The sequence below is a fragment of the Phyllobates terribilis genome, unplaced genomic scaffold (genome assembly GCF_046119375.1).
Source record: "Phyllobates terribilis strain yellow unplaced genomic scaffold, ASM4611937v1 Scaffold_116__1_contigs__length_5312468, whole genome shotgun sequence".
NCBI classification, from domain to species: Eukaryota; Metazoa; Chordata; class Amphibia; order Anura; family Dendrobatidae; genus Phyllobates; species Phyllobates terribilis.
In genome coordinates, this window is record NW_027362876.1 from 3,034,203 (window position 1) to 3,060,153 (window position 25,951).

Here is a 25,951-nt window from a genome sequence, read left to right on the forward strand (position 1 = left end):
CTTGGCATTCTCTTGATGAGCTTCAAGAGGTAGTCACCGGAAATGGTCTTCCAACAATCTTGAAGGAGTTCCCAGAGATGCTTAGCACTTGTTGGCCCTTTTGCCTTCACTCTGCGGTCCAGCTCACCCCAAACCATCTTGATTTGGTTCAGGTCTGGTGACTGTGGAGACCAGGTCATCTGGCGTAGCCCCCCATCACTCTCCTTCTTGGTCAAATAGCCCTTACACAGCCTGGAGGTGTGTTTGGGGTCATTGTCCTGTTGAAAAATTAATGATGGTCCAACTAAACGCAAAACGGATGGAATAGCATGCCGCTGTAAGATGCTGTGGTAGCCATGCTGGTTCAGTATGCCTTCAATTTTGAATAAATCCCCAACAGTGTCACCAGCAAAGCACCATCACACCTCCTCCTCCATGCTTCACGGTGGGAACCAGGCATGTAGATTCCATCCGTTCACCTTTTCTGCATCGCACAAAGACACCGTGGTTGGAACCAAAGATCTCAAATTTGGACTCATCAGACCAAAGCACAGTTTTCCACTGGTCTGATGTCCATTCCTTGTGTTCTTTAGCCCAAACAAGTCTCTTCTGCTTGTTGCCTGTCCTTAGCAGTGGTTTCCTAGCAGCTATTTTACCATGAATGCCTGCTGCACAAAGTCTCCTCTTAACAGTTGTTGTAGAGATGTGTCTGCTGCTAGAACTCTGTGTGGCATTGACCTGGTCTCTAATCTGAGCTGCTGTTAACCTGTGATTTCTGAGGCTGGTGATTTAGATAAACTTATCCTCAGAAGCAGAGGTGAGTCTTGGTCTTCCTTTCCTGGGACGGTCCTCATGTGAGCCAGTTTCTTTGTAGCGCTTGATGGTTTTTGCAACTGCACTTGGGGACACTTTCAAAGTTTGCCCAATTTTTCCGACTGACTGACCTTCATTTCTTAAAGTAATGATGGCCACTCGTTTTTCTTTACTTAGCTGCTTTTTTCTTGCCATAATACAAATTCTAACAGTCTATTCGGTAGGACTATCAGCTGTGTATCCACCAGACTTCTGCACAAAACAACTGATGGTCCCAACCCCATTTATAAGGCAAGAAATCCCACTTATTAAACCTGGCAGGGCACACCTGTGAAGTGAAAACCATTTCCGGTGACTACCTCTTGAAGCTCATCAAGAGAATGCCAAGAGTGTGCAAAGCAGTCATCAAAGCAAAAGGTGGCTACTTTGAAGAACCTAGAATATAAGACATATTTTCAGTTGTTTCACACTTTTTTGTTAAGTATATAATTCCACATCTGTTAATTCATAGTTTTGATGCCTTCAGTGTGAATGTATAATTTTCATAGTCCTGAAAATACAGAAAAATCTTTAAATGAGAAGGTGTGTCCAAACTTTTGGTCTGTACTGTATGTTATATATGTTTTATATTGTATAAATTTCTTTATCCACCCAACTTCGGAATCCCTCTAATTTATAGAACTCTTCATATTTATAATTAAACCATATAGATGTAGATTCATTGCTGTCTCCTATTTCCATTATATCTTTACCCCTATCCCAGACCTCGTAGAGTAGAGCAAGTGTAGGGTATATTGATTTCTTGTGTGCGAGGTCATTCAGTTCCACTATATGAATAGGAATATTCCAAGATGTTCCTGAAGTAATTAACCGCTTAATACTATTTGGGTTTGCAGCGCTATGCCACCCACCCAAATGTTACAATTGCGCTGCCATATAATACAGTGGGGCAAGAAAGTATTTAGTCAGCCACCAATTGTGCAAGTTCTCCCACTTAAAAAGATGAGAGAGGCCTGTAATTGACATCATAGGTCGACCTCAACTATAAGAGACAAAACGAGAAAACAAATCCTGAAAATCACATTGTCTGATTTGGAAAGAATTTTTTTTCAAATTTTGGTGGAAAATTAGTATTTGGTCAATTACAAAAGTTCATCTCAATACTTTGTTGTATATCCTTTGTTGGCGATGACAGAGGTCAAACGTTTTCTGTAAGTCTTCACAAGGTTGGCACACACTGTTGCTTGTATGTTGGCCCATTCCCCCATGCAGATCTCTAGAGCAGTGATGTTTTGGGGCTGTCGCTGGGCAACACAGACTTTCAACTCCCTCCAAAGGTTTTCTAAAGGGTTTTGATCTGGAGACTGGCTAGGCCACTCCAGGACCTTGAAATGCTTCTTACGAAGCCACTCCTTTGTTGCCCTGGCAGTGTGCTTGGGATCATTGTCATGCTGAAAGACCCAGCCACGTTTCACCTTCAATGCCCTTGCTGATGTAAGGAAGTTGCTCTCAAAATCTCACGATACATGAGCCCATTCATTCTTTCATGTACACGGATCAGTCGTCCTGGTCCCTTGGCAGAGAAACAGCCCCAAAGCATGATGTTGCCACCCCCATGCTTCACAGTAGGTATGGTGTTCTTTGGATGCAACTCAGCATTCTTTCTCCTCCAAACACGACGAGTTGTGTTTCTACCAAACAGTTCTACTTTGGTTTCATCTGACCATATGACATTCTCCCAATACTCTTCTGGATCATCCAAATGCTCTTTGGCAAACTTCAGACAGGCCCGGACATGTAATGGCTTAAGCAGGGGGACACGTCTGGCACTGCAGCATCTGAGTCCCTGGCGGCTTAGTGTGTTACTGATGGTAGCCTGTGTAACGTTGGTCCCAGCTCTCTGCAGGTCATTCACTAGGTCCCCCTGTGTTGTTCTGGGATTTTTACTCACTGTTCTTGAGATCATTTTGACCCCACGGGGTGAGATCTCGTGTGGAGCCCCAGATCGAGGGAGATTATCAGTGGTTTTGTATGTCTTCCATTTTCTAATTATTGCTCGCACAGTTGATTTTTTTCACACCAAGCTGCTTGCCTAGTGCATATTCTGTCTTCCCAGCCTGGTGCAGGGCTACAATTTTGTTTCTGGTGTCCTTCGACAGCTCTTTGGTCTTCACCATAGTGGAGTTTGGAATGTGACTGTTTGAGGTTGCGGACAGGTGTCTTTTATACTGATAGCAAGTTCAAACATGTGCCAGTACTACAGGTAATGAGTGGAGGACAGAGGAGCCTCTTACATAAGAAGTTACAGGTATGTGAGAGCCAGAAATCTTGCTTGTTTGTAATTGACCAAATACTTATTTTCCACCAAAATTTGAAAAAAAAATTCTTTCCAAATCAGACAATGTGATTTTCAGGATTTGTTTTCTCATTTTGTCTCATAGTTGAGGTCTACCTATGATGTCAATTACAGGCCTCTCTCATCTTTTTAAGTGGGAGAACTTGCACAATTGGTGGCTGACTAAATACTTTTTTTCCCCACTGTATATTAGTGCATTAGGAATCGCCAAAACACCAGATTCCTTGTCACTTTGAAGATATTCACATTTTATCATAGCCCATTTCTTTTTCATATAAGAGAACGAAACTTGCTATGAATTTTCTGAAAATGGGTAATTATGGATCCAAATAGGGGCATTATGCAGAATGTATAAGAGTTGGGGCATCAATATAATTTTTAATAAGTTCCCTCTTCCTACAGCTGATAATGGTAATCTCTACCACGCATCGATTTTCTTTTTATACTTTTCCAGAAGAAGATATAGATTCAGTGCAATGTAATCCGGAGATCTTATTGTTATACTTATACTCGGTATTAGAATTTCTCAGCCGTTTGTATTCGTGTATGTTCTAATATGCTGGAATTAGGGATATCCTCACATGGTAGAATAACCGACTTATCCCGATTAATGGACAGGCCTGACCATTCACCAAACTCTCCAATAATATTCAGAATAGGATCAATAGTCTTCTGGATATCACCTACTGTACATATATAACTGTTTGTGTATTATACAATCACTGTATTTTACGTAGTGTGGGCACCCGCTTCTGCAGTGCCACCATGTAACCAATTGCTTGTGAAATAAAGGTTTTTGACTGAGCTCATGTTTGGTGTTTCTGATTATTCCCAAATGGTCTGCCATTCATATCCTAGCATAGATATGTCACCATCTTATTGGTACTAGACAATTGTCTGATACGTAGATACTTTCCTTTGGTTTGATATATATTATTTGCTTCGTTCAATTTTTGTTTTTAATGTGTTAACCCCTTTACCCCCGAACATGGTTTGCTCGTTAATGACCAGGCCAATTTTTACAATTCTGACCACTGTCACTTTCTGATGTAATAACTTTGGAACGCTTCAACGGATCCCCCTGATTCTGAGATTATTTTTTGTGACATATTGTACTTCATGATAGTGGTAAAATTTCGATGAGACTTGCATTACTTTGTGAAAAAATCAGAAATTTGGCGAAATTTGAATTTTCATGCCCTTAAATCAGAGATTTATGTCACACAAAATAGTTAATAAATAACAATTCCCACATAAAACACACGTCACCCACTATAGGCAATACTAAGGGGTGTAATGGAGTCTAGACACAATGAAATTTAAAAAATTACAGTTTTTATTAAGTCATATATTAAAAGAAAAAAGTTTTTTTCCATAGAACAAAACAATGATTAAAAAATTAAGAAGGAAAATTTTCAGCTGTCCAGGATTATGTATATGGGACTCAATCCAAAGGCTCTTCTAGGATCGAGGGTAGGGTTAAGATATTTATTCCCTCAATGAATATATAGATATCAGCAATCCAGCTTTTAATGCTTACTGGCCAGAGGGTATAAAGTACAAATGCCCTATAAAGTGTCAGTGCCAGCAGCATGGGCATGTTACCCTAATAGATATACAGATATCAACAATCCAGTTTTTTGATACATGATGACCAGACGGTATAAAGTACAAATGCCAAATAAAGTGTCAGTGCCAGCAGCATGGGCTTATTGCCCCAATATAGCTATATCAAAGGGACATTCAGATAATAATATTGTGGTGAGACCCAACCACTATATCCCCAGTTGTCATAATGTCAATTACTTACAGCCAGAGGAGAGAGAAAGTGACCCAGTGATCCTGGTGCTGCACCCCGACGACGCTGTTTCGCCATGCTTCTTCCAGGGGGGGTTAACCACTATAGCTTAACTGGCTCCTTAAATAGTGCCCGTGCCCTATCAAATCGCACTGATATGTACATGTGATGCTCGGTGTATTGGGCGCATGAACGCCGTCTGGCATCTCGTAACTACAGAAGAGACTTGGAACGCAAGCGTGGAACGCTTCGCCCTCCTAGGTGCGCCTGACCGGAAGTCCACGAGCGCCGCCGGCTGCGCATGCGCACCCACCGAGCGTGACACAGGAGATGGAGAATGAGCGATGAGCCCAGTAGCGGAGTACAAAAGAGGCGGGGCTAGTAAGGTCAGAAAACGAAACAGTCTTCATCCTATTCCCAATGAAAGGGAAGAGATTGGTCTCTACCCTATTTTCTCTTCTGTTTTCAGTCCATATGTTTATGTATATAAATATATATATATATATATGTATATATATATATATATATATATATATGTGTATATATGTCTTTTAGCTACAGCAATGTAACCTATGATTAAGAACCCCTGTTTGGTTGGAAACGCGTAAGGTCTGCCTTACATATGGCGCTTTTTTAATGGAACTAATAAAATGGACGTTTTAACTTCACATCTCTTGTGATGGATACGGAGAAGGTGCTGGAGTTTACTTCTAGTATGTGATACTGTGCGGGCGCCATATTGCTGCAGGCAATTCTTTTTTTTCCTCCAACAATATGGCACCGCCGGCCGCGCTTTTGCAGTAGCATCTATCGGCAAATGGGAGACGCTATTGCGCATGCGCGGGCGTAGGCGCCATTTTGATGCATATAAATGTCAGACTTTCATATACCCAATTGCATTATTTAAAATAGGGGGCAGGTCACTGAACGCAGTGACCTATCAGAAAGCAGACAAATGAATACACAAGCAGAGCACCAAGATAAAGCCCCTCGCCAAATGCCCGCCCCAGAGCACGAGTATATCATTATCTCAGAAATGAATGTAAAGATTACACAAGAACCACTGGATGGATTTAATCAGCAAAGGTATCATGTCAATCCGTGTAATGTCGCCCACCTGACAGTGTATGTACTTTAGTTTGCACAATTCTGCTGACAGGTGCGCTTTAAGTAAGGCAGCTATACATAGAACTAATCATAATATAAATACAGACATATAAACCTGCTGCCAATCTATTGTGAGTATATGTGATCTCATATTAGCTATGGAGAGATGATAAACCCTTAAGAAAATTTGTGACTCCATATTATTGTACATTAGCTTAAATAATTTCAATTTCAGCTAAATAAAATGCCAAATTTGGTATTGATTTATTATTTCTAATGCATGCTACATAAATTTGATTGAAACACTCAGTGACTGTGTGTACAAGCATAAAGAGGAGCACAGTTATGATAATATAGTACATTTTTATATGTTTTCTTTTTTTTTGTGAGTTTTATAAGAATTCTTAGTGACGACATTTACTCACTATATGGCATCAAAATACACAAGACCGGTAATCTAACAATGGACTGCAATGCATACAGAACAGAGGTTTAGACAATGATTCAAAATCAGCGAGATAAGAAAAACCTATTAGAAGAACATGTGTGGAAGCCGCACGCTAACAATCGCTGGGTATCTAAGGTGGAGACAAGTTGGCGTGCCAGCCATATGCTGCGGAAGGAGAACAGATCATTCGGGGGGAGACAGACTAGTCACAGCGGGGATTTACGGGCCGTCTTTTCAGTAAACTTGTATACAGCCCCCATAAAGAACGGAGTTTTTCCGTATATAAAGATCCAAGGCCGCAGTGTTTCAAGGCAGATGGAGAGACTAATGGAGGCTCTAATCCTGGTGATCAAGAGATGGAGAAACAGCAAATGCCGATAAGAAGTGTGAGAGGAAGAGCAGGGTGGAGATGGAGATGTAATAGAAAAGCATGATGTTCCTTCTCAGATTTACACCATGCGGTACCCCGGTGCTTCGCTGACAGACCACCAAGCCTATCTGGTTCTCAGTATCTTCTCCGTATCACCACCTCTAAGGGGTTTATGTGTTTTATCAATTGCATAAATGATTAATGTGCTGAGATGACTTTGATGTTCCTGTATAAAATGTTTGGAGATTTGTGATATGTTTCTATTTGCACCTTTGTTCTCGATATCATTAATACGTTCTCTGATTCCAGCCTGTAACCGGCGTTTTGTGCTGCCGACATATTGTAGATTGCCGGCCGTGCATCCATCTTGTATATTACACTGCTCGTGTTATAATTAAGAGACGTTTTGATCTGATCGGTGTTTTTGTTACTTCAGTCAGTAAAATTCTGACATTTGTGGGAGTATTTGCATGTTTTGCCGGATGTTGTTCCACACTTGAAAAAACCCTTTAAGTGTAGAAAACTAGAGGAAGCAGCTTGTGTAGTTGTCAAAAATCTAGGGGAGAGGCTCGATCCAAAGATGGTGCTTTTCTGGATACTACTACACCCACCTTTGATTATTTTAGCTATATCTGGGTCCTCTATCAAAATGGATAAATTACTATAATCGATTGTTTTAATTGAGGAAACTGACTGCTGTATTGCAGGACAAGTGTAGGGGGACGTCCTTATGATCTGATTGATTAGATTTATGTTTGAACCGGGTTTTGTGCACAACTATTTTTTCGTCTCTATTTAGCCTCCAATTGCTATAACCTCTCTTGGATTGTCTATTTCTGATGTTTCTTACTTCTCTTATATAGTCAGTTTCCATGCTACAATTACGTTTTGCCCGGATCATCTCCCCTACAGGTACACCTCTAGTTGTATGTTTTGGGTGATGACTCTTTGTGTGCAGGATTGTATTACCTGCTATACTTTTCTGAAAGTTGAGGTGATTATAGTTTTAGAGGGAATGCCAACCAGATTTAAATACAAAAAATCTGTGTGTGTCCGTTCTTGATGGAAAGTAAACCTTAAGATAAATGGGTAGCAATTGAAATAATTAATTTTGTACAGCAGATACATCGATGATATGGAATTCTGATGTATCTGCCGCATCACCATATAAAGTCTCTATATGGATTGTCCACGCAGTATACATACGACTCCTCATATCAGCTCAAAACTAAGTTGGCTAAAGAGGGGGAGTATTTTGCCCCCATTGAAACTCCATTGATTTGCATGTAATGTTTCATTAAATGAAAAATAATTGTTTTGTATGAGCAAATGTACAACATCCAAAACAAATAATTGTAAATCTGATGAAAAATTACTGTATTTTTTCATGTGAAAAGTGAAAATTTAGAGCATAAAGAGCTATTTTGTGGGGGATCGATGAATACAATGAGAAACTATCCAAGAAAAATTTGGACCGCTCCTTCACTGTATCTTTTACCAGCTTCTCTTCCCTTCCCCTTATTGTCGGGGTCCCTCAAGGATCAGTCCTAGGCCCCCTTCTTTTCTCCTTATACACTGCTCCTATTGGACAAACAATCAGCAGATTCTGTTTTCAGTACTATCTCTATGCTGATGACACCCAATTACACACCTCTTCTCCGGACATCACCCCTGCATTATTACAAAATACCGGTGATTGTCTTTCCGCTGTCTCTAACACTATGCCCTCCCTCTATCTAAAACTGAATCTGTCAAAAATTGAACTGCTCGTATTTCCTCCCTCCACTAACCTACCTGTGCCCGATATTGCCATTTCTGTTTGTGGCTCCATCATTACTCCCCAGCAACAAGCCCACTGTCTTGGGGTCACACTCGATTCAGATCTTTAATTCACTCCTCACATCAAATCACTCTCTCGCTCGTGTCATCTACACCTCAAGAACATTTCAAGAATCAGGACTTTTCTTACCTTTGACTCGGCAAAAACTCACTGTAGCTCTTATTCATTCTCATCTAGACTATTGCAACTCTTTACTTATCGGCCTCCCTCTTTCTAAACTTTCCCCTCTCCAATCCATCCAGAATGCAGCAGCCAGGATCATATTCCTCTCCAACCGATACACCGATGCCTCTTCCCCACATACTGGCTGGTGACCAGTTCATGTAGTGTTATGTACTTACCCTATTTAGCATATTATGGCTGTATTATACAAAATATGTATATGTTACCTTTTGTGTCTCCCCTATTTCCTCATAGACTGTAAGCTTGTGAGCAGGGCCCTCACTCCTTTTAATATCTGAGTTATGCTTATTTGGTAATGTCTTTTTGTCTGTTCAAGCCCCCCCTAAAATTGTAAAGTGCTGCGGAATATGTTGGCGCTATAAAAATAAAAATTATTATTATGGTTGCCATATGATGTCACTCATGGCCTGCAACATCTCAGTACTATCCTGAAGGAAACCAGGTGCCCTCTGGACGAGGGTCTGGAGGAGCCAGGCAACCCACTCCCCCAGCCTCTCACCCAGAAAGCCAATGCCAGACACGATTGGTCTCATGGGGGTGGATATATTTCTTTGTGGGCTTTGGGCAGAGCATACAAATATTGGCATGGCAGGATTTTCTATTTTCAGATACTACATTTCTTTCTTTGAAAAAACCCTAAACCTAAACCTTGTTCCAACAAAGTAAAAAGTTTAGTTTTAACAGACTGAGTTGGATTACCTGATAAACGCCTTTACACATTATTGTCAAACAGCATATCTTCAACCCAGTTCACATAATCCTTTTATCCGTGACAACCACTGATCCTCCTATGTCTGAGGTTTTGATAAGTTGTTCTTGGTTCTGAGTTGTTGTAGGGCGCACTGTAAACTGGGTTGGATATTGCTGGTATAAATTCATCCATCTTGGAATTTCTCAGAATGCGTCTTCAGCTCTGATTCTCTTATTTTGTAATTGATCCACAGCTGGTTTGTGTTTTTGTACTGGATATAAATTTGGATTTGGTACACTAATGACATCTTGATGAGATTATCAGCAGTACTGTTCTGAGTATTTTCTTTTTCCAAGCAGAACAGTGAAAGTTTCTCCGTAAAGCGTAATGACCTGAAGGCGTTTTCTGGATTCAATTCACCACAATGTACATTAATTCCATCATTGTCAGAATGATTTCTAAGAGGGATATTCCTGATGAATTTGTTGACATCACAAATTGTGGAAAAAAGGTTGAAATTGTAAGTGGGTACAAAGTTTATACCATATGACGAGTCTGTATCGGTCCTCAGTTAAGGCTGTAGTAGATAAGTTACAGGGAATCTGTCACCACTGGCACTTATCTGACCTCTAAAATGGTGTAAACGTGATAGAAATGTAAATCTATACCTACAGTGGGTGCTCCAATTGAGCATCTCTGGAGAGACCTGAAAATGGCTGTCCACCAACGTTCACCATCCAACCTGAAGGAACTGGAGAGGATCTGCAAGGAAGAATGGCAGAGGATCCCCAAATCCAGGTCTGAAAAACTTGTTGCATCATTCCCAAGAAGACTCATGGCTGTATTAGCCCAAAAGGGTGTTTCTACTCAATACTGAGCAAAGGGTGTGAATACTTATGACCATGTGATATTTCAGTTTTTCTTTTTTATTAAATTTGCAAAAATTTCTACATTTCTGTTTTCTTTCAGTCAAGATGGGGTGCAGAGTGGACTTTCATGAGAAAAAATGAACTTTTTAGAATTTACCAAATGGCTGCAATGAAACAAAGAGTGAAAAATTTAAAGGGCCCTGAATACTTTCCGTACCCACTGTACCTGTATGCCTCATATTAGAAGTCTTGTTCCTATGAAATGTTTTTTTATTCCTACAAGTTTCTGATGCGTTCCCGTCGCGGGGCCCGCAAGAAATCCCACCTCCTGTGTGAATTACACGTTTCCCCTCTCCCCTGCACGTCCGTGCCCTGTGAGGTGCAGTTGCCGCTGCCAAACCACACACCAGCCAAACCAGGAGTGGTATCCGCAAGGCTCCCAGCACTTTAAATGCTGCGATCGCAGCACTTAGGGGGTTAGAGACCAAACAGAGGGACAGAAGCCCCTCTGCTCTTGGATCGGACACCCCGCGCCATCAGCACAGGGTCCCGATCGTTGCCATGGTGACCCGATGTTGTCATGATGACATCCGGGACACCAGAAAGTTACTTGGATCATGCTCAGTGCATGATCAAAGTAACTGGTGTCTGCTGCACTGACAGGTTATAATGTACAGCAGTGATCCTGCACTGCTATATATTATAGCTGCGATCAGACTGCAGAAAGTGAAAGTCCCATAGTGGGACTAAGTAAAAAAGTGGAAAAAAAAACCTACAATAAAAGTACACATATTTGGTATCACCGCGTTTGGAACGACCTGACCTATAAAACTGTCCCACTAGTTAACCCCTTTAGTGAACACGGTAAAAATAAAAAAACTAAGCAAAAAATGGTGGTTTATCATCAAACAGCCAAATAAAACGAGATCAAAAAGACAAATGTAAATAAAAATGGTACCGCTGAAAACGTCATCTTGGCCCGCAAAAAACAAGCTGCCATACAGCTCCATCAGGGGCTCCCCAAACACGACATGGCGTCCGCTAATTATTCAAGCAAATTTGACATGCAAAAAGTTAAATGGGGCTCCTTCCCTTCTGAGCCCTGCCGTGCGCCCAAACAGTGGTTTTCCCCCACATATGGGGTATCTGTGTACTCAGGAGAAATTACACAACAAATGGTATGGTGAAATTTCTCCTGTTACCCTTATGAAAATGCAAAAGTGGGGGCTGAAAAACATTTTTGCTGGAAAAATTTGAAAATTTTATTTTTATGGCTCAATATTATAAACTTCTGTGAAGCACCTGAGGGGTCTAGTTTTCAAAATGGTGTCACTTGTGGGGGGTTTCCACTGTTTAGGCAAATCAGGGGCTCTCCAAACGCGACATGGCGTCCGCTAATTATTCAAGCAAACTTTACTTTCAAAAAGTCAAATGGCGCTCCTTCCCTTCCAAGCCCTGAAACACCGAACATGAGGTCAGTGAAAAACCTTTATTTCACAAGCAATTGGTTACATGGTGGCACTGCAGAAGCGGGTGCCCACACTACATAAAATACAATGATTGTATAAATACACAAATAGTTAAATATATAATATATATACATAAATACATATACATACACACACACATGTATTCTGAACCACAAAGGAGCAAGTATGTACAAGTAGAATGAGGCCAAGCGTATAAAGCAATAGACCTAGTGTAGCATGTCAATGATCCTGGGGTAGCCTAAAAATAATAACAAGACAAGTGCCCAGAAGATGCTGGTTAGATGTTAGAGGAAGTGTTCAACATGAGGGCCAGGTCAAAACTTGTAGACAAGAAGACAAGATAGGTAATATGCCTTGACTTCTGTTGTACGTGGTCCAGGGTACCGACCGAGTATGCGCCACACTCGGCACCCTGGGCCACTTAGGTAATATGCCTTCTATGACCTCATGTTCGGTGTTTCTGCTTTGGGTTTTGGCTTGCAAAATGCAGATTTCATTAGAATAGATTGTGGGCTCCAGTAGCTGAGCCCCTGAGGTTCCCATATTGGAAACTTCACTGCCTAAGGAATAAATCTAGGGGTGTAGTAAGTATTTTGAACCCATAGGTGCCTTACAGAATTTTATAACATTGAGTCATGGAAATATGACATTTTAGTGGTAAAAATGCAATTTTTGTATTTGCTACAAATTTATCAGGTACACAAGGGTTAATAGGTGAAACTGAACCCCATAATTTATTAAATAATATCTCCTGAAAGAGGTGATGTCCCATATGTCGTCAGAAATTAGTTAGCCCACATCTCAGGGGCCACTCATTGCCATGGTGACTCGATGTCATCATGACAACATCCGGGTGACCAGAGCTAACAAGTTATTTAGGTCGTGCGCAGTGCAAGATCTACCTAACTGGTGTCCGTGCAGCACTGACAGTTATAAAGCATAGCAAAGCTCCTGAAATATATATATATATATATATATATATATATATATATATATATATATATATATATATATATATATATATATATATATATATATATATATATATATATATATACATACATGCATGCAGTTGTGCTCAAAAGTTTACATACCCCGGCAGAATTTTTCATTTTTTGGCCTTGTTTCAGAGAATATGAATGATAAACTTTTTTTGTTTTCTCCACTCATGGTTATTGGTTGGGTGAAGCCATTTATTGTCAAACTACTGTGTTTTTATATCTTAATGACAACCAAAAACATCTAAATGACCCTGAGCAAAAGTTCACATACCCTGGTGATTTTTGCCTGATAACATGCACAGAATTTGACCCAAATGGGTTTTAATGGCTACTAAAAGTAACATCCTCACCTGTGACCTGTTTGCTTGTAATCAGTGTGTGTGCGTAAAAGCTAAGTGAGTTTCTGGGATCCAGACAGACTCTTGCATCTTTCATCCAGCCACTGACATTTCTGGATTGTGAGTCATGGGGAAAGCAAAAGAATTGTCAATGGATCTACGGGAAAATGTAGTTGAACTGTATAACACAGGAAAGGGATACAAAAAAATATCCAAGGAATTGATAATGCCAGTCAGCAGCATTCAAACTATGATTAACAAATGGAAAATCAGGAGCTCTGTAAAAATCAAACCACGGTCAGTTAGACCAACAAAAATTTCGGCCACAACTGCCAGGAAAATTGTTCGGGATGCAAAGAAAAACCCACAAATAACACCAGCTGAACATCAGGACTCTCTGAAAACTATTGATGTGGCAGTTTCAAGATGCACAATAAGGAGGCACTTGAAGAAAAATGGGCTGCATGGTCGAGTCGCCAGAAGAAAGCCATACTTAAATGCAAAGTATCTTACCTAGAATACGCCAAACAGCATAGAGACAAGCCTCAAAACTTCTGGAACAAGGTAATTTGGAATGATGAGACCAAAATTGAACTTTTTGGCCACAACCATAAACGTTACATTTGGAAAGAGGTCAACAAGGCCTATGATAAAAAGGAACACCATTCCTACAGTAAAGCACGGAGGTGGATCGCTGATGTTTTGGGGATGTACGAGCTACAATGGCACAGGAAACTTGGTAAAAGTTGAAGGAAAGATGAATGCAGCATGTTATCAGCAAATACTGGAGGCAAATTTGCACTCATAAGCCCGGAAGCTGCGCATGGGACCTACTTGGACGTTCCAACATAACAATGATCCAAAACACAAGGACAAGTCGACCTGTCATTGGCTACAGCACAACAAAGTGAAGGTTCTGGAGTGGTCATCTCAGTCTCAGTCTCCTGACCTCAATATCATTGAGCCACTCTGGGGAGATCTTAGGCGCGCAGTTCATGCTAGACAGCCCAGGAATTTACAGGAACTGGAGGCTGTTTGCCAAGAAGAATGGGCAGCTTTACCATATGAGAAAATAAAGAACCTCATCCACAACTACCACAAAAGACTTCAAGCTGTCATTGATGTTAAAAGGGGGCAATACACGGTATTAAGAACTGGGGTATGTGAAATTTTGATCAGGGTCATTTGGATGTTTTTGGTTGTCATTAAGATTTAAAAAGAGAAAACACAGTAGTTTGACAATAAATGGCTTCACCCAACCAATAACCATGAGTGGAGAAAAAGTTTTTTGTTATCATTCATATTCTCTGAAACAAGGCCAAGAATGGAAAAATTCTGCCGGGGTATGTAAACTTTTGAGCACAACTGTAAGAGATTTCAAGAATGTGGAATGTTAATTGGAAGATATAGGAACTGCAAGTTGTCAGGCAGTAATGGGCAAGCTGAAAGGATTTATAGGAGAGATGAATGTATGTGATCCCTATGGTATGTTACTTTATTATTGTATGTACTGGTTTCTTGTTTTATCAAAAAAAAGAACTAATGAAAAAAATCTCAAAAATGTATTGGATTAAAAAAAAAAAGACTAAGAAAAAGTTTTCTCCACTGTGTGGGTTCTCTGGTGCCTAATCAAATCTGATTTCTGGTTAAAACATTTCCCACATTCTGAACATGAAAAAGGCTTCTCCCCTGTGTGAGTTCCCTGGTGCTTAACTAAAGCTGATTTATCGTAAAAACATTTCCCACATTCTGCACATGAAAAAGGCTTCTCTCCTGTGTGAATTCTCTGGTGGCTAACCAAAGCTGATTTCTGTTTAAAACATTTCCCACATTCTGAACATGAAAAAGGCTTCTCCCCTGTGTGGGTTCTCTGGTGGATATTAAGATGTGCTTTCTGGTTGAAACATTTTTCACATTCTGAACAGGTAAAAGGCTTCTCCCCTGTGTGAGTTCTCTGGTGCTTAACCAAAGATGATTTATCGTTAAAACATTTCCCACATTCTGAACATGAAAAAGGCTTCTCACCTTTGTGGGTTCTTTGGTGCTTGACAAAATCTGATTTCTGGTTAAAACATTTCCCACATTCTGAACATGAAAAAGGCTTCTCCCCTGTGTGGGTTCTCTGGTGGATATTAAGATGTGCTTTCTGGTTGAAACATTTTTCACATTCTGAACAGGTAAAAGGCTTCTCCCCTATGTGAAGTCTCTGGTGCTTAACCAAAGCTGATTTATCGTTAAAACATTTCCCATATTTGGAACAAAAAAATCTATTGTCCGCTGTGTGTATTTTTTGATGTTTAAGAATAGACTTTTCGAGGGTAAAACTATTTCCATTTTCTGAACATGAAAATGACTTCGTTCCTTTATGAGCAGTTTGTTTTGTAATGCTTATTTTTTTATTTTGATTTTCCTTAGTAGTCGGTAATGAATCAGAAGACAGAACCTGTTTCATAGGATCAGATGATAGATCTTTGCTGTGAAGGGATGATGGTATATCTGGAGTAATGGCATTCACTTCAATTGTATCCTGTGGGATCTCAAGATCATCAGATTTAAAAATTGAAGATATCAGTTGTTCCTCTGATCTCCTGGTACAGTCATCTGCCAAGAAAAAAAACAATTATTAATTCTGAATAAAATATCCCTGAAATTTATATTTTTGAACATTTCTACTTAAAACGTCTGTAGAAACGACAAGTTATTGACAGAATGACAAGAGAAACGTGAAAACCTCATAGGATGCACCAGTAGAGCGTGGTGTTCAACTGATTGTTCATTCTGCCTCCCAAATATGGAATAAGAAGCCATCAAAAAATGTTATGTAGGCAAAAATGATACCCATAAAAACTTCTTCTCATCCATAAATCAATCCAGCAATATCCGCTTCTCCCAAAGTCAAATCTCCCCCTCACTTCTGAGCCTTACAGTGTGCCCAAACCACATTCAGCATCCATGTATTTGGCATTACAATAAGAAGAAGAACCCACTTAATTTACGGTGTGTGTCTCCTGGAGCACAATCTGGACACTATGTGTTGGGTAATAAAATGGCCAATGTGCAATTTTCACTCTCCACCATTCATTGTGTGCTAATTTCTGGAAAGTGCCTCTGGAATCAAAATAATCGCTACGTCTATAGATTAATTCACTGCGGGTTATAATTTCCAAAATAGAGGTCACTTTGTTATATTAAAGAAGTTGTCCAGTACTTTTTATTGCCCCAATGTCCCCCAATGTATTTTCCCTGTGCCCATAAGTCTTTTTGTAAATACCTTCTGCAGTCCTTCTTGCCTGTGAGCGGCGCTATCTCTGGCCGCTGTCAGGCATCACGTGACCCCCCCCCCCCGATAGCGTCACTCACAGGCAAGAAGGACTGCAGAAGGTAATTACAAAGATTCTTATGGGCACAGGGTAAATACATTGGGGGGCACTGGGCAATTGTAAAAAGTACTGGACAACTTTTTTAAGGCTTCTGTAAATAGGGTGTCCAATCTCCCCTGGGATCTGCTCCAACATCTGCATCTGTCACCAGGCGCCGCCGTAATCATTCTGCAGGTAGCGCTGGTGATGGAGGAGACGTTGGAACCAGAAGCTCTGGGCAGCACAGGCTCTGTCCAAACACTAAGATTAGGTAGCCTGGGACCTGTAGTACCATCCAGTCTGGCAGTATGGGTGTGTGTGCTGTCCAGCTGGAGTAATCTGCTCCCTGCTTCATCCAATCGGAAAGCACCACACCCTACTAAAGCTGGAAGCATATTGCCGGAAGCTGCCAGATACAGCCTTGTTCTCCTCTGGGTCAGTCCTCTGTGCTCAGCTCCCGGCTTGTGTATTTGATCTCTGTTGTGACCTCGGCCCGTTTACTGACTACTCGTGTCTTCTGATTGGTATTTTCTCTGTCCTCCTGGTTCTGACCCGACTACCTGGCTATTCTTCTTGGGGTTAAAGGGTGATGAGCAAGGCAATCTCTGAGATCAGGAAAATGGAGTATATAGCACCAAGCCTGTTTGTGGTAGCCATCTTTTGAGCTGCCAGGTGACAATGAACAGTGCCCCCAATACATTGTGTCTGAAATATATTCCAGCAAGATCTGCATTCAGATAGCTAAATGGCGCTCCTTCTATACAACCTGTACAACGATATATAAAGTATTGTTGGATTCAAGAGAAGTTGGAAAATAATTTGTAAGGTCCATTTGTTTCCCATTATCCTTTGTGAAGAATTCCAGAGTTATCACCATATAAAGTGACACATGTCAGATTTGAAAATGGGCCCAGAGAGGAACACAAAACTGGCTGCAGGAAGGGGTTAAATCAGAGTATTTTGGGAACTAACTGCTGCAGTCAAAAACTGTGAGTATAGACAATAACACATCTACTGAAATGATCAAACTCAACCGTCTCCATCAGTAAAAAATGAGTAACTAGTGGTGAAACTTCTCTGGGGTAATTACAGTATGGTGCTTGGTGGCTGTTAGTAATCTAAACTATCGTAAGGGCCAAATGAGTTTCAAGAAGAAATATTACACATTGAAACAGAACTTTTTATAATAGTGCAGAGCTGAGGTGTCTTAAATTTAGATCTCGGGCATTGGGAAGACGTAATGGAGACCTTCTTTTAAAGACTACCAGGGAGTTACAGACTCACATAAGTGAGGCCGGCCGATCCCACCAAAATCAAACAAAGTGAACCTGTAAAAAAAGACAGAATAAAAGATATGTTACATCCCCAACAACAACGTATGTAAGAGGGGAGAGCTCCAACACTAAACCGGAGTCGCACTCATTTATGGTGGACCATTGGAGCTACTATGAGTCCTGACCAGGAAAGTAGAGAAAGTATTAGTGCCCCCATTTCAGGAGAGATTGTGCAGTAATCTGAATTCCTTAGGATGGAAAACATAATGGAATTGATGACGTGGAGTGAATCCATGAAACCAGGGCTCGAGCCATGCCAACACATCTCCTGCAGGCGTGAATAAATGTATATTACAGCCATCAGCCACGCACAGCTTAGAGATATATCATGGCACAGGTGTAATGTTTTTTTATGTAGTTTATCAAGATCCTGTTTGAAGTTAGATGGTTTAAAAAGAAATTGAAAAGTCAGGATAAAGGGAAACTCTTCTGTTATTGTACAGAAATTCACACTTGGCCTCACTGCACATTTAATGTTGTCAATCATAAAAGTGACGTTTGGTCAGAAAGACTGGACCTGGTCTTGTAGGGACCATATGAGCACATTCAGCAGCACAGAAGGGAGAGAAGGTAGATTCATCCAATAAGATATCAGGGATCTAGGAAGCCAACAGCATCATTACCCTCCGCTTTCTCTTACAGGCCCATAATAATTTTGATTTTCTCACTTGTCAGCACATTCTACGTACGCTGCCATTTGGCTTTGCACTTTACAGATCTGGGCAGGTAATGACAGCGTCATCTAATCCCAGGGAGTAGTTGGATCCTCCAGGTTGTAAGTTCTATAGAAAAGGTCTTTTACAATTACACAAAGTAATGTGAACATTTTCGGATGGAGGAAAATGTTGTGGTCTAGAGGTAAAATGGTGATCACACGATTGTGATACAGCTGGACTACACCACCGATAAAGCAGCCACAGCCGGTGACTGAGAAGAATCTGTGACTTCTCTGCATTTAGTGATTACTACTCACCTGGGTAGTCATATGTAGGAATCTCCTCCTTACACCACTCATCACCCCTCACATATGTCTCTGTAGTATTAATATGGGTCAGATCTTCACCCTGAAACAAATATTGTAAAAGTCACAGACAGATGGAAAAGTCACATCTATGATCAGCTCTAATCCTGCCATCTCCACCGTTCTCATTACACAAGTATAAAACATATAATACTGGTGGATAAAACAAGACTGAGCACAAGACCTTCACAGCCGTCTACACATCATAGGGGAGATCTCATGACACCTTCTCTCCATCTACCTGATGATCCTGAGGAACATTAGGGTCTTCTTGTTTACAGTCCTGTGGAAGAAGAGGACGGGGACATCTCTCTGGTGTTGTCCTCTTACTGGATAGATCTGGAGGAAACACATACAGGGACTGAATTCATTCTTTACATACAGATAATTATAGGCTGTGTGGATTTAGTCCTGTCTATTACCTGGAGATGTGAGTGACTGGGGAACCTCCATCATGACGTTCTTGTACAGATCTTTGTGTCCTTCCAAATACTCCCACTCCTCCATGGAGAAATAGACGGCGACATCCTGACACCTTATAGGAACCTGACACATACAATGATACCGTTATCCCCCCGATCCCTTCATAGCGTTACTGTATAATGTCCCAGCATTCCCAGCAGTGTCACCTCTCCAGTCAGCAGCTCAATCATCTTGTAGGTGAGTTCTAGGATCTTCTGGTCCTTAATGTCCTCATGTATCAGGGGGTGAGGTGGAGGTCCTGTGATCGGGCTCAGGGGTCTTCCCCATCCCTCAGACACAGGGTCCTGACAGCGCTCACTAGAGGTCTTCTTCACTACTGTGTAATCCTGGTTATGGAGAGATACATTAATAAATCTCATTACAGACATTTCCAGAGTCCTCACCTCTCCAGTTCTGTCCATCTGTTATTCCCATAGATAAGAATGATGTAATGTGACGTCATCAGAATCTCTCACCTCTCCAGTAAGCCGGAAGAGGATCTCTAGGGTGAGGTGTAATATCCTCTCCACCATCTTGTCTCTGTCCATATCCATCCTTGATAGGCGATTTAGAAAAATTCTCTTAATATAGAAGATCTTCACTGGGAGGATCTGATATTGTAGAGACCTGAATGAGAAAAAGAGCCGATGTAACATCATAAAGAATTCTGTGTATTAATACAATTACTGGAGACAATAAGGGAAATATATCAGAAGATGTGTAGATGTTGTATTCTCTAGTCTTTTATGGACTGGAACATAAGTTGAATTGATGACTTAGACATCTCCTCCATACTTCCAATCACTGGCTAAGTTGGCCACTGCTTCAGTAAGAATCACCCAGAAACCCAAGCAGCAATGGTATTTTTATTATTTTACAACATTCTGCTTTTGTCCCTGACGTACTAATAAAACCTATATATTTTAGGCCACAGACAACAAGCAGTTTCTTCCTTGGAGTCTGCAGCTGAATACGTTTCTTATAGACTCATCTTCCATAATGCTAATTCTTGTCATATACATTACACGTGACATGAGAAATAACAACTTCATGATGAGGATGAGATCTTCATCTTCTAATACGGCTCTAGAAACAAATTTGGCCAGAGTCCATCACTAACTACATCATCACCGACTGTCTATATGAATGTTTCCCGTCTTTCCCAGGTTGTAATCGTTTATCACGTTAGATCTCATTTATAAGAGCTTGTTTGTAAGAACACAGACAGGAGTTATTTGATGCTAATGTCTCCTTGTACAGTGTTTTTTTTACCTGGATATTATGTTTCTAAAAGCATTTTACTATAGGTTTCCATATATTACATGAAAAACAGTAAAAAAAGAAAACCAAGTGTTAATACATAAAATAAAATTGGGGTTGGCGGGACTGTGAGAACATTATACTGTATGTGGGAAGATGGCGGTACTGTGAGAACATTATACTGTATGTGGGAAGATGGTGGTACTGTGAGAACATTACACTGTATGTGGGAAGATGGCGGTACTGTGAGAACATTATACTGTATGTGGGGGGATGGCGGTACTGTGAGAACATTATACTGTATGTGGGAAGATGGCGGTACTGTGAGAACATTATACTGTATGTGGGTAGATGGCGGTACTGTGAGAACATTATACAGTATGTGGGAAGATGGTGGTACTGTGAGAACATTACACTGTATGTGGGAAGATGGCGGTACTGTGAGAACATTATACTGTATGTGGGGGGATGGCGGTACTGTGAGAACATTATACTGTATGTGGGAACATTATACTGTATGTGGGAAGATGGCGGTACTGTGAGAACATTACACTGTATGTGGGAAGATGGCGGTACTGTGAGAACATTATACTGTATGTGGGGGGATGGCGGTACTGTGAGAACATTATACTGTATGTGGGAAGATGGCGGTACTGTGAGAACATTACACTGTATGTGGGGGGATGGCGGTACTGTGAGAACATTATACTGTATGTGGGAAGATGGCGGTACTGTGAGAACATTACACTGTATGTGGGGGGATGGCGGTACTGTGGGAACATTATACTGTATGTGGGAAGATGGCGGTACTGTGAGAACATTACACTGTATGTGGGAAGATGGCGGTACTGTGAGAACATTATACTGTATGTGGGAAGATGGTGGTACTATGAGAGCATTATACTGTATGTGGGAAGATGGCGGTACTGTGGGAACATTATACTGTATGTGGGAAGATGGCGGTACTGTTGGGAACATTATACTGTATGTTGGAAGATGGCGGTACTGTGAGAACATTATACTGTATGTGGGTAGATGGCGGTACTGTGAGAACATTATACTGTATGTGGGTAGATGGCGGTACTGTGAGAACATTATACTGTATGTGGGTAGATGGCGGTACTGTGGGAACATTATACTGTATGTGGGTAGATGGCGGTACTGTGAGAACATTATACTGTATGTGGGTAGATGGCGGTACTGTGGGAACATTATACTGTATGTGGGAAGATGGCGGTACTGTAAGAACATTATACTGTATGTGGGAAGATTGCGGTACTGTGAGAACATTATACTGTATGTGGGTAGATGGCGGTACTGTGAGAACATTATACGGTGTGGGGAAATAGAGGTACTATGAGAGCATTATATTGAGAGGCTTAATGACCGCAGTCGCTCCTGTGACCGGGCCCAGCCAACATCAACCCCTGCTGCAGCTGGATGTGTGTTCTCGGACTGACATTCAGCTTAGTGCCACAATACACGCTGCCGACCAATCAGAGGCCAGCAGCTGACATCGGCATGTACGTCATTAGGGGCGCATGGAAGTAACATCATGCTCTCCTGTCACTTCCAGCTGAAGTCAGCGGCAGCTCCAGAAAAAGACACCGCGCGGCGAGGGAGCGGAGAGAAGGTGAGTATAATGTTTTGGTATTTTTTAAATCAGCGAGTACACGGTGCCCTTGGCCATAATACTACATGTAAGAGGATGGGCTGTGCATTATACTACATGTACGGACTATGGGCTGTGCATTATACTACATGTAATAGGATGGGCTGTGCATTATACTACATGTACGGACTATGGGCTGTGCATTACACTACATGTACGGACTATGGGCTGTGCATTATACTACATGTACGGACTATGGGCTGTGCATTATACTACATGTACGGACTATGGGCTGTGCATTATATTACATGTACGGACTATGGGCTGTGCATTATACTACATGTACGGACTATGGGCTGTGCATTATACTACATGTACGGACTATGGGCTGTGCATTATACTACATGTATGGACTATGGGCTGTGCATTATACTACATGTATGGACTATGGGCTGTGCATTATACTACATGTACGGACTATGGGCTGTGCATTATACTACATGTATGGACTATGGGCTGTGCATTATACTACATGTATGGACTATGGGCTGTGCATTATACTACATGTATGGACTATGGGCTGTGCATTATACTACATGTATGGACTATGGGCTGTGCATTATACTACATGTATGGACTATGGGCTGTGCATTATACTACATGTATGGACTATGGGCTGTGTATTATACTACATGTATGGACTATGGGCTGTGCATTATACTACATGTACGGACTATGGGCTGTGCATTATACTACATGTACGGACTATGGGCTGTGCATTATACTACATGTATGGACTATGGGCTGTGCATTATACTACATGTATGGACTATGGGCTGTGCATTATACTACATGTATGGACTATGGGCTGTGTATTATACTACATGTATGGACTATGGGCTGTGCATTATACTACATGTATGGACTATGGGCTGTGCATTATACTACATGTACGGACTATGGGCTGTGCATTATACTACATGTATGGACTATGGGCTGTGCATTATACTACATGTATGGACTATGGGCTGTGCATTATACTACATGTATGGACTATGGGCTGTGTATTATACTACATGTACGGACTATGGGCTGTGCATTATACTACATGTACGGACTATGGGCTGTGCATTATACTACATGTATGGACTATGGGCTGTGTATTATACTACATGTATGGACTATGGGCTGTGTATTATACTACATGTATGGACTATGGGCTGTGTATTATACTACATGTACAGACCAGGGGCTGTGCATTATACTACATGTATGGACTATGGGCTGTGCATTATACTACATGTACGGACTATGGGCTGTGCATTATACTACATGTACGGACTATGGGCTGTGCATTATACTACATGTACGGGCTATGGGCTGTGCATTATACTACATGTACGGACTATGGGCTGTGCATTATACTACATGTATGGACTATGGGCTGTGTATTATACTACATGTACGGACTATGGGCTGTGCATTATACTACATGTATGGACTATGGGCTGTGCATTATACTACATGTACGGACTATGGGCTGTGCATTATACTACATGTATGGACTATGGGCTGTGCATTATACTACATGTATGGACTATGGGCTGTGCATTATACTACATGTATGGACTATGGGCTGTGTATTATACTACATGTACAGACCAGGGGCTGTGCATTATACTACATGTACGGACTATGGGCGGTGCATTATACTACATGTACGGACTATGGGCTGTGCATTATACTACATGTACGGACTATGGGCTGTGCATTACACTACATGTACGGACTATGGGCTGTGCATTATACTACATGTACGGACTATGGGCTGTGCATTATACTACATGTACGGACTATGGGCTGTGCATTATACTACATGTATGGACTATGGGCTGTGTATTATACTACATGTATGGACTATGGGCTGTGTATTATACTACATGTACAGACCAGGGGCTGTGCATTATACTACATGTATGGACTATGGGCTGTGCATTATACTACATGTACGGACTATGGGCTGTGCATTATACTACATGTACGGACTATGGGCTGTGCATTATACTACATGTACGGACTATGGGCTGTGCATTATACTACATGTACGGACTATGGGCTGTGCATTATACTACATGTATGGACTATGGGCTGTGTATTATACTACATGTATGGACTATGGGCTGTGCATTATACTACATGTATGGACTATGGGCTGTGCATTATACTACATGTACGGACTATGGGCTGTGCATTATACTACATGTATGGACTATGGGCTGTGCATTATACTACATGTATGGACTATGGGCTGTGCATTATACTACATGTATGGACTATGGGCTGTGTATTATACTACATGTACAGACCAGGGGCTGTGCATTATACTACATGTACGGACTATGGGCTGTGCATTATACTACATGTATGGACTATGGGCTGTGTATTATACTACATGTACAGACCAGGGGCTGTGCATTATACTACATGTATGGACTATGGGCTGTGCATTATACTACATGTATGGACTATGGGCTGTGCATTATACTACATGTATGGACTATGGGCTGTGTATTATACTACATGTACAGACCAGGGGCTGTGCATTATACTACATGTACGGACTATGGGCTGCGCATTATACTACATGTACGGACTATGGGCTGCGCATTATACTACATGTACGGACTATGGGCTGTGCATTATACTACATGTACGGACTATGGGCTGTGCATTATACTACATGTACGGACTATGGGCTGTGCATTATACTACATGTATGAGTATGGGCTGTGCATTATACTACATGGATGACTATGGGCTGTGCATTACACTACATGTACGGACTATGGGCTGTGCATTATACTACATGTACGGACTATGCATTACGCTACATGTACGGACTATGGGCTGTGCATTATACTACATGGATGACTATGGGCTGTGCATTATACTACATGCATGACTATGGGCTGTGCATTATACTACATGGATGACTATGGGCTGTGCATTACACTACATGTACGGACTATGGGCTGCGCATTATACTACATGTAAGAGTATGGGCAGTGCATTATACTACATGTATGGACTATGGGCTGTGTATTATACTACATGTACGGACTATGGGCTGTGCATTATACTACATGCATGACTATGGGCTGTGCATTATACTACATGCATGACTATGGGCTGCGCATTATACTACATGTAAGAGTATGGGCTGTGCATTATACTACATGTATGGACTATGGGCTGTGTATTATACTACATGTACGGACTATGGGCTGTGCATTATACTACATGTATGGACTATGGGCTGCGCATTATACTACATGTATGGACTATGGGCTGTGTATTATACTACAAGTACAGACCAGGGGCTGTGCATTATACTACATGTATGGACTATGGGCTGTGCATTATACTACATGTACAGACCAGGGGCTGTGCATTATACTACATGTATGGACTATGGGCTGTGCATTATACTACATGTATGGACTATGGGCTGTGTATTATACTACATGTACAGACCAGGGGCTGTGCATTATACTACATGTATGGACTATGGGCTGCGCATTATACTACATGTACGGACTATGGGCTGTGCATTATACTAC

The 25,951-nt window shown here is 41.2% G+C and overlaps 1 protein-coding gene across 1 annotated transcript; it reads right to left on the reverse strand.

Annotated features, from left to right (window-relative positions):
* Positions 1 to 9,769: 9,769 nt before the first annotated feature.
* On the reverse strand, positions 9,770 to 19,848 carry LOC141201454 (uncharacterized). The gene is made up of 5 exons (XM_073663444.1): positions 19,627 to 19,848; positions 19,420 to 19,543; positions 19,239 to 19,336; positions 18,950 to 19,040; positions 9,770 to 9,990 (listed from the first exon to the last, which is right to left on the reverse strand). Exons 1-5 carry the CDS (start codon positions 19,846 to 19,848, stop codon positions 9,770 to 9,772), a joined length of 756 nt encoding a protein of 251 aa, XP_073519545.1.
* Positions 19,849 to 25,951: the final 6,103 nt, after the last annotated feature.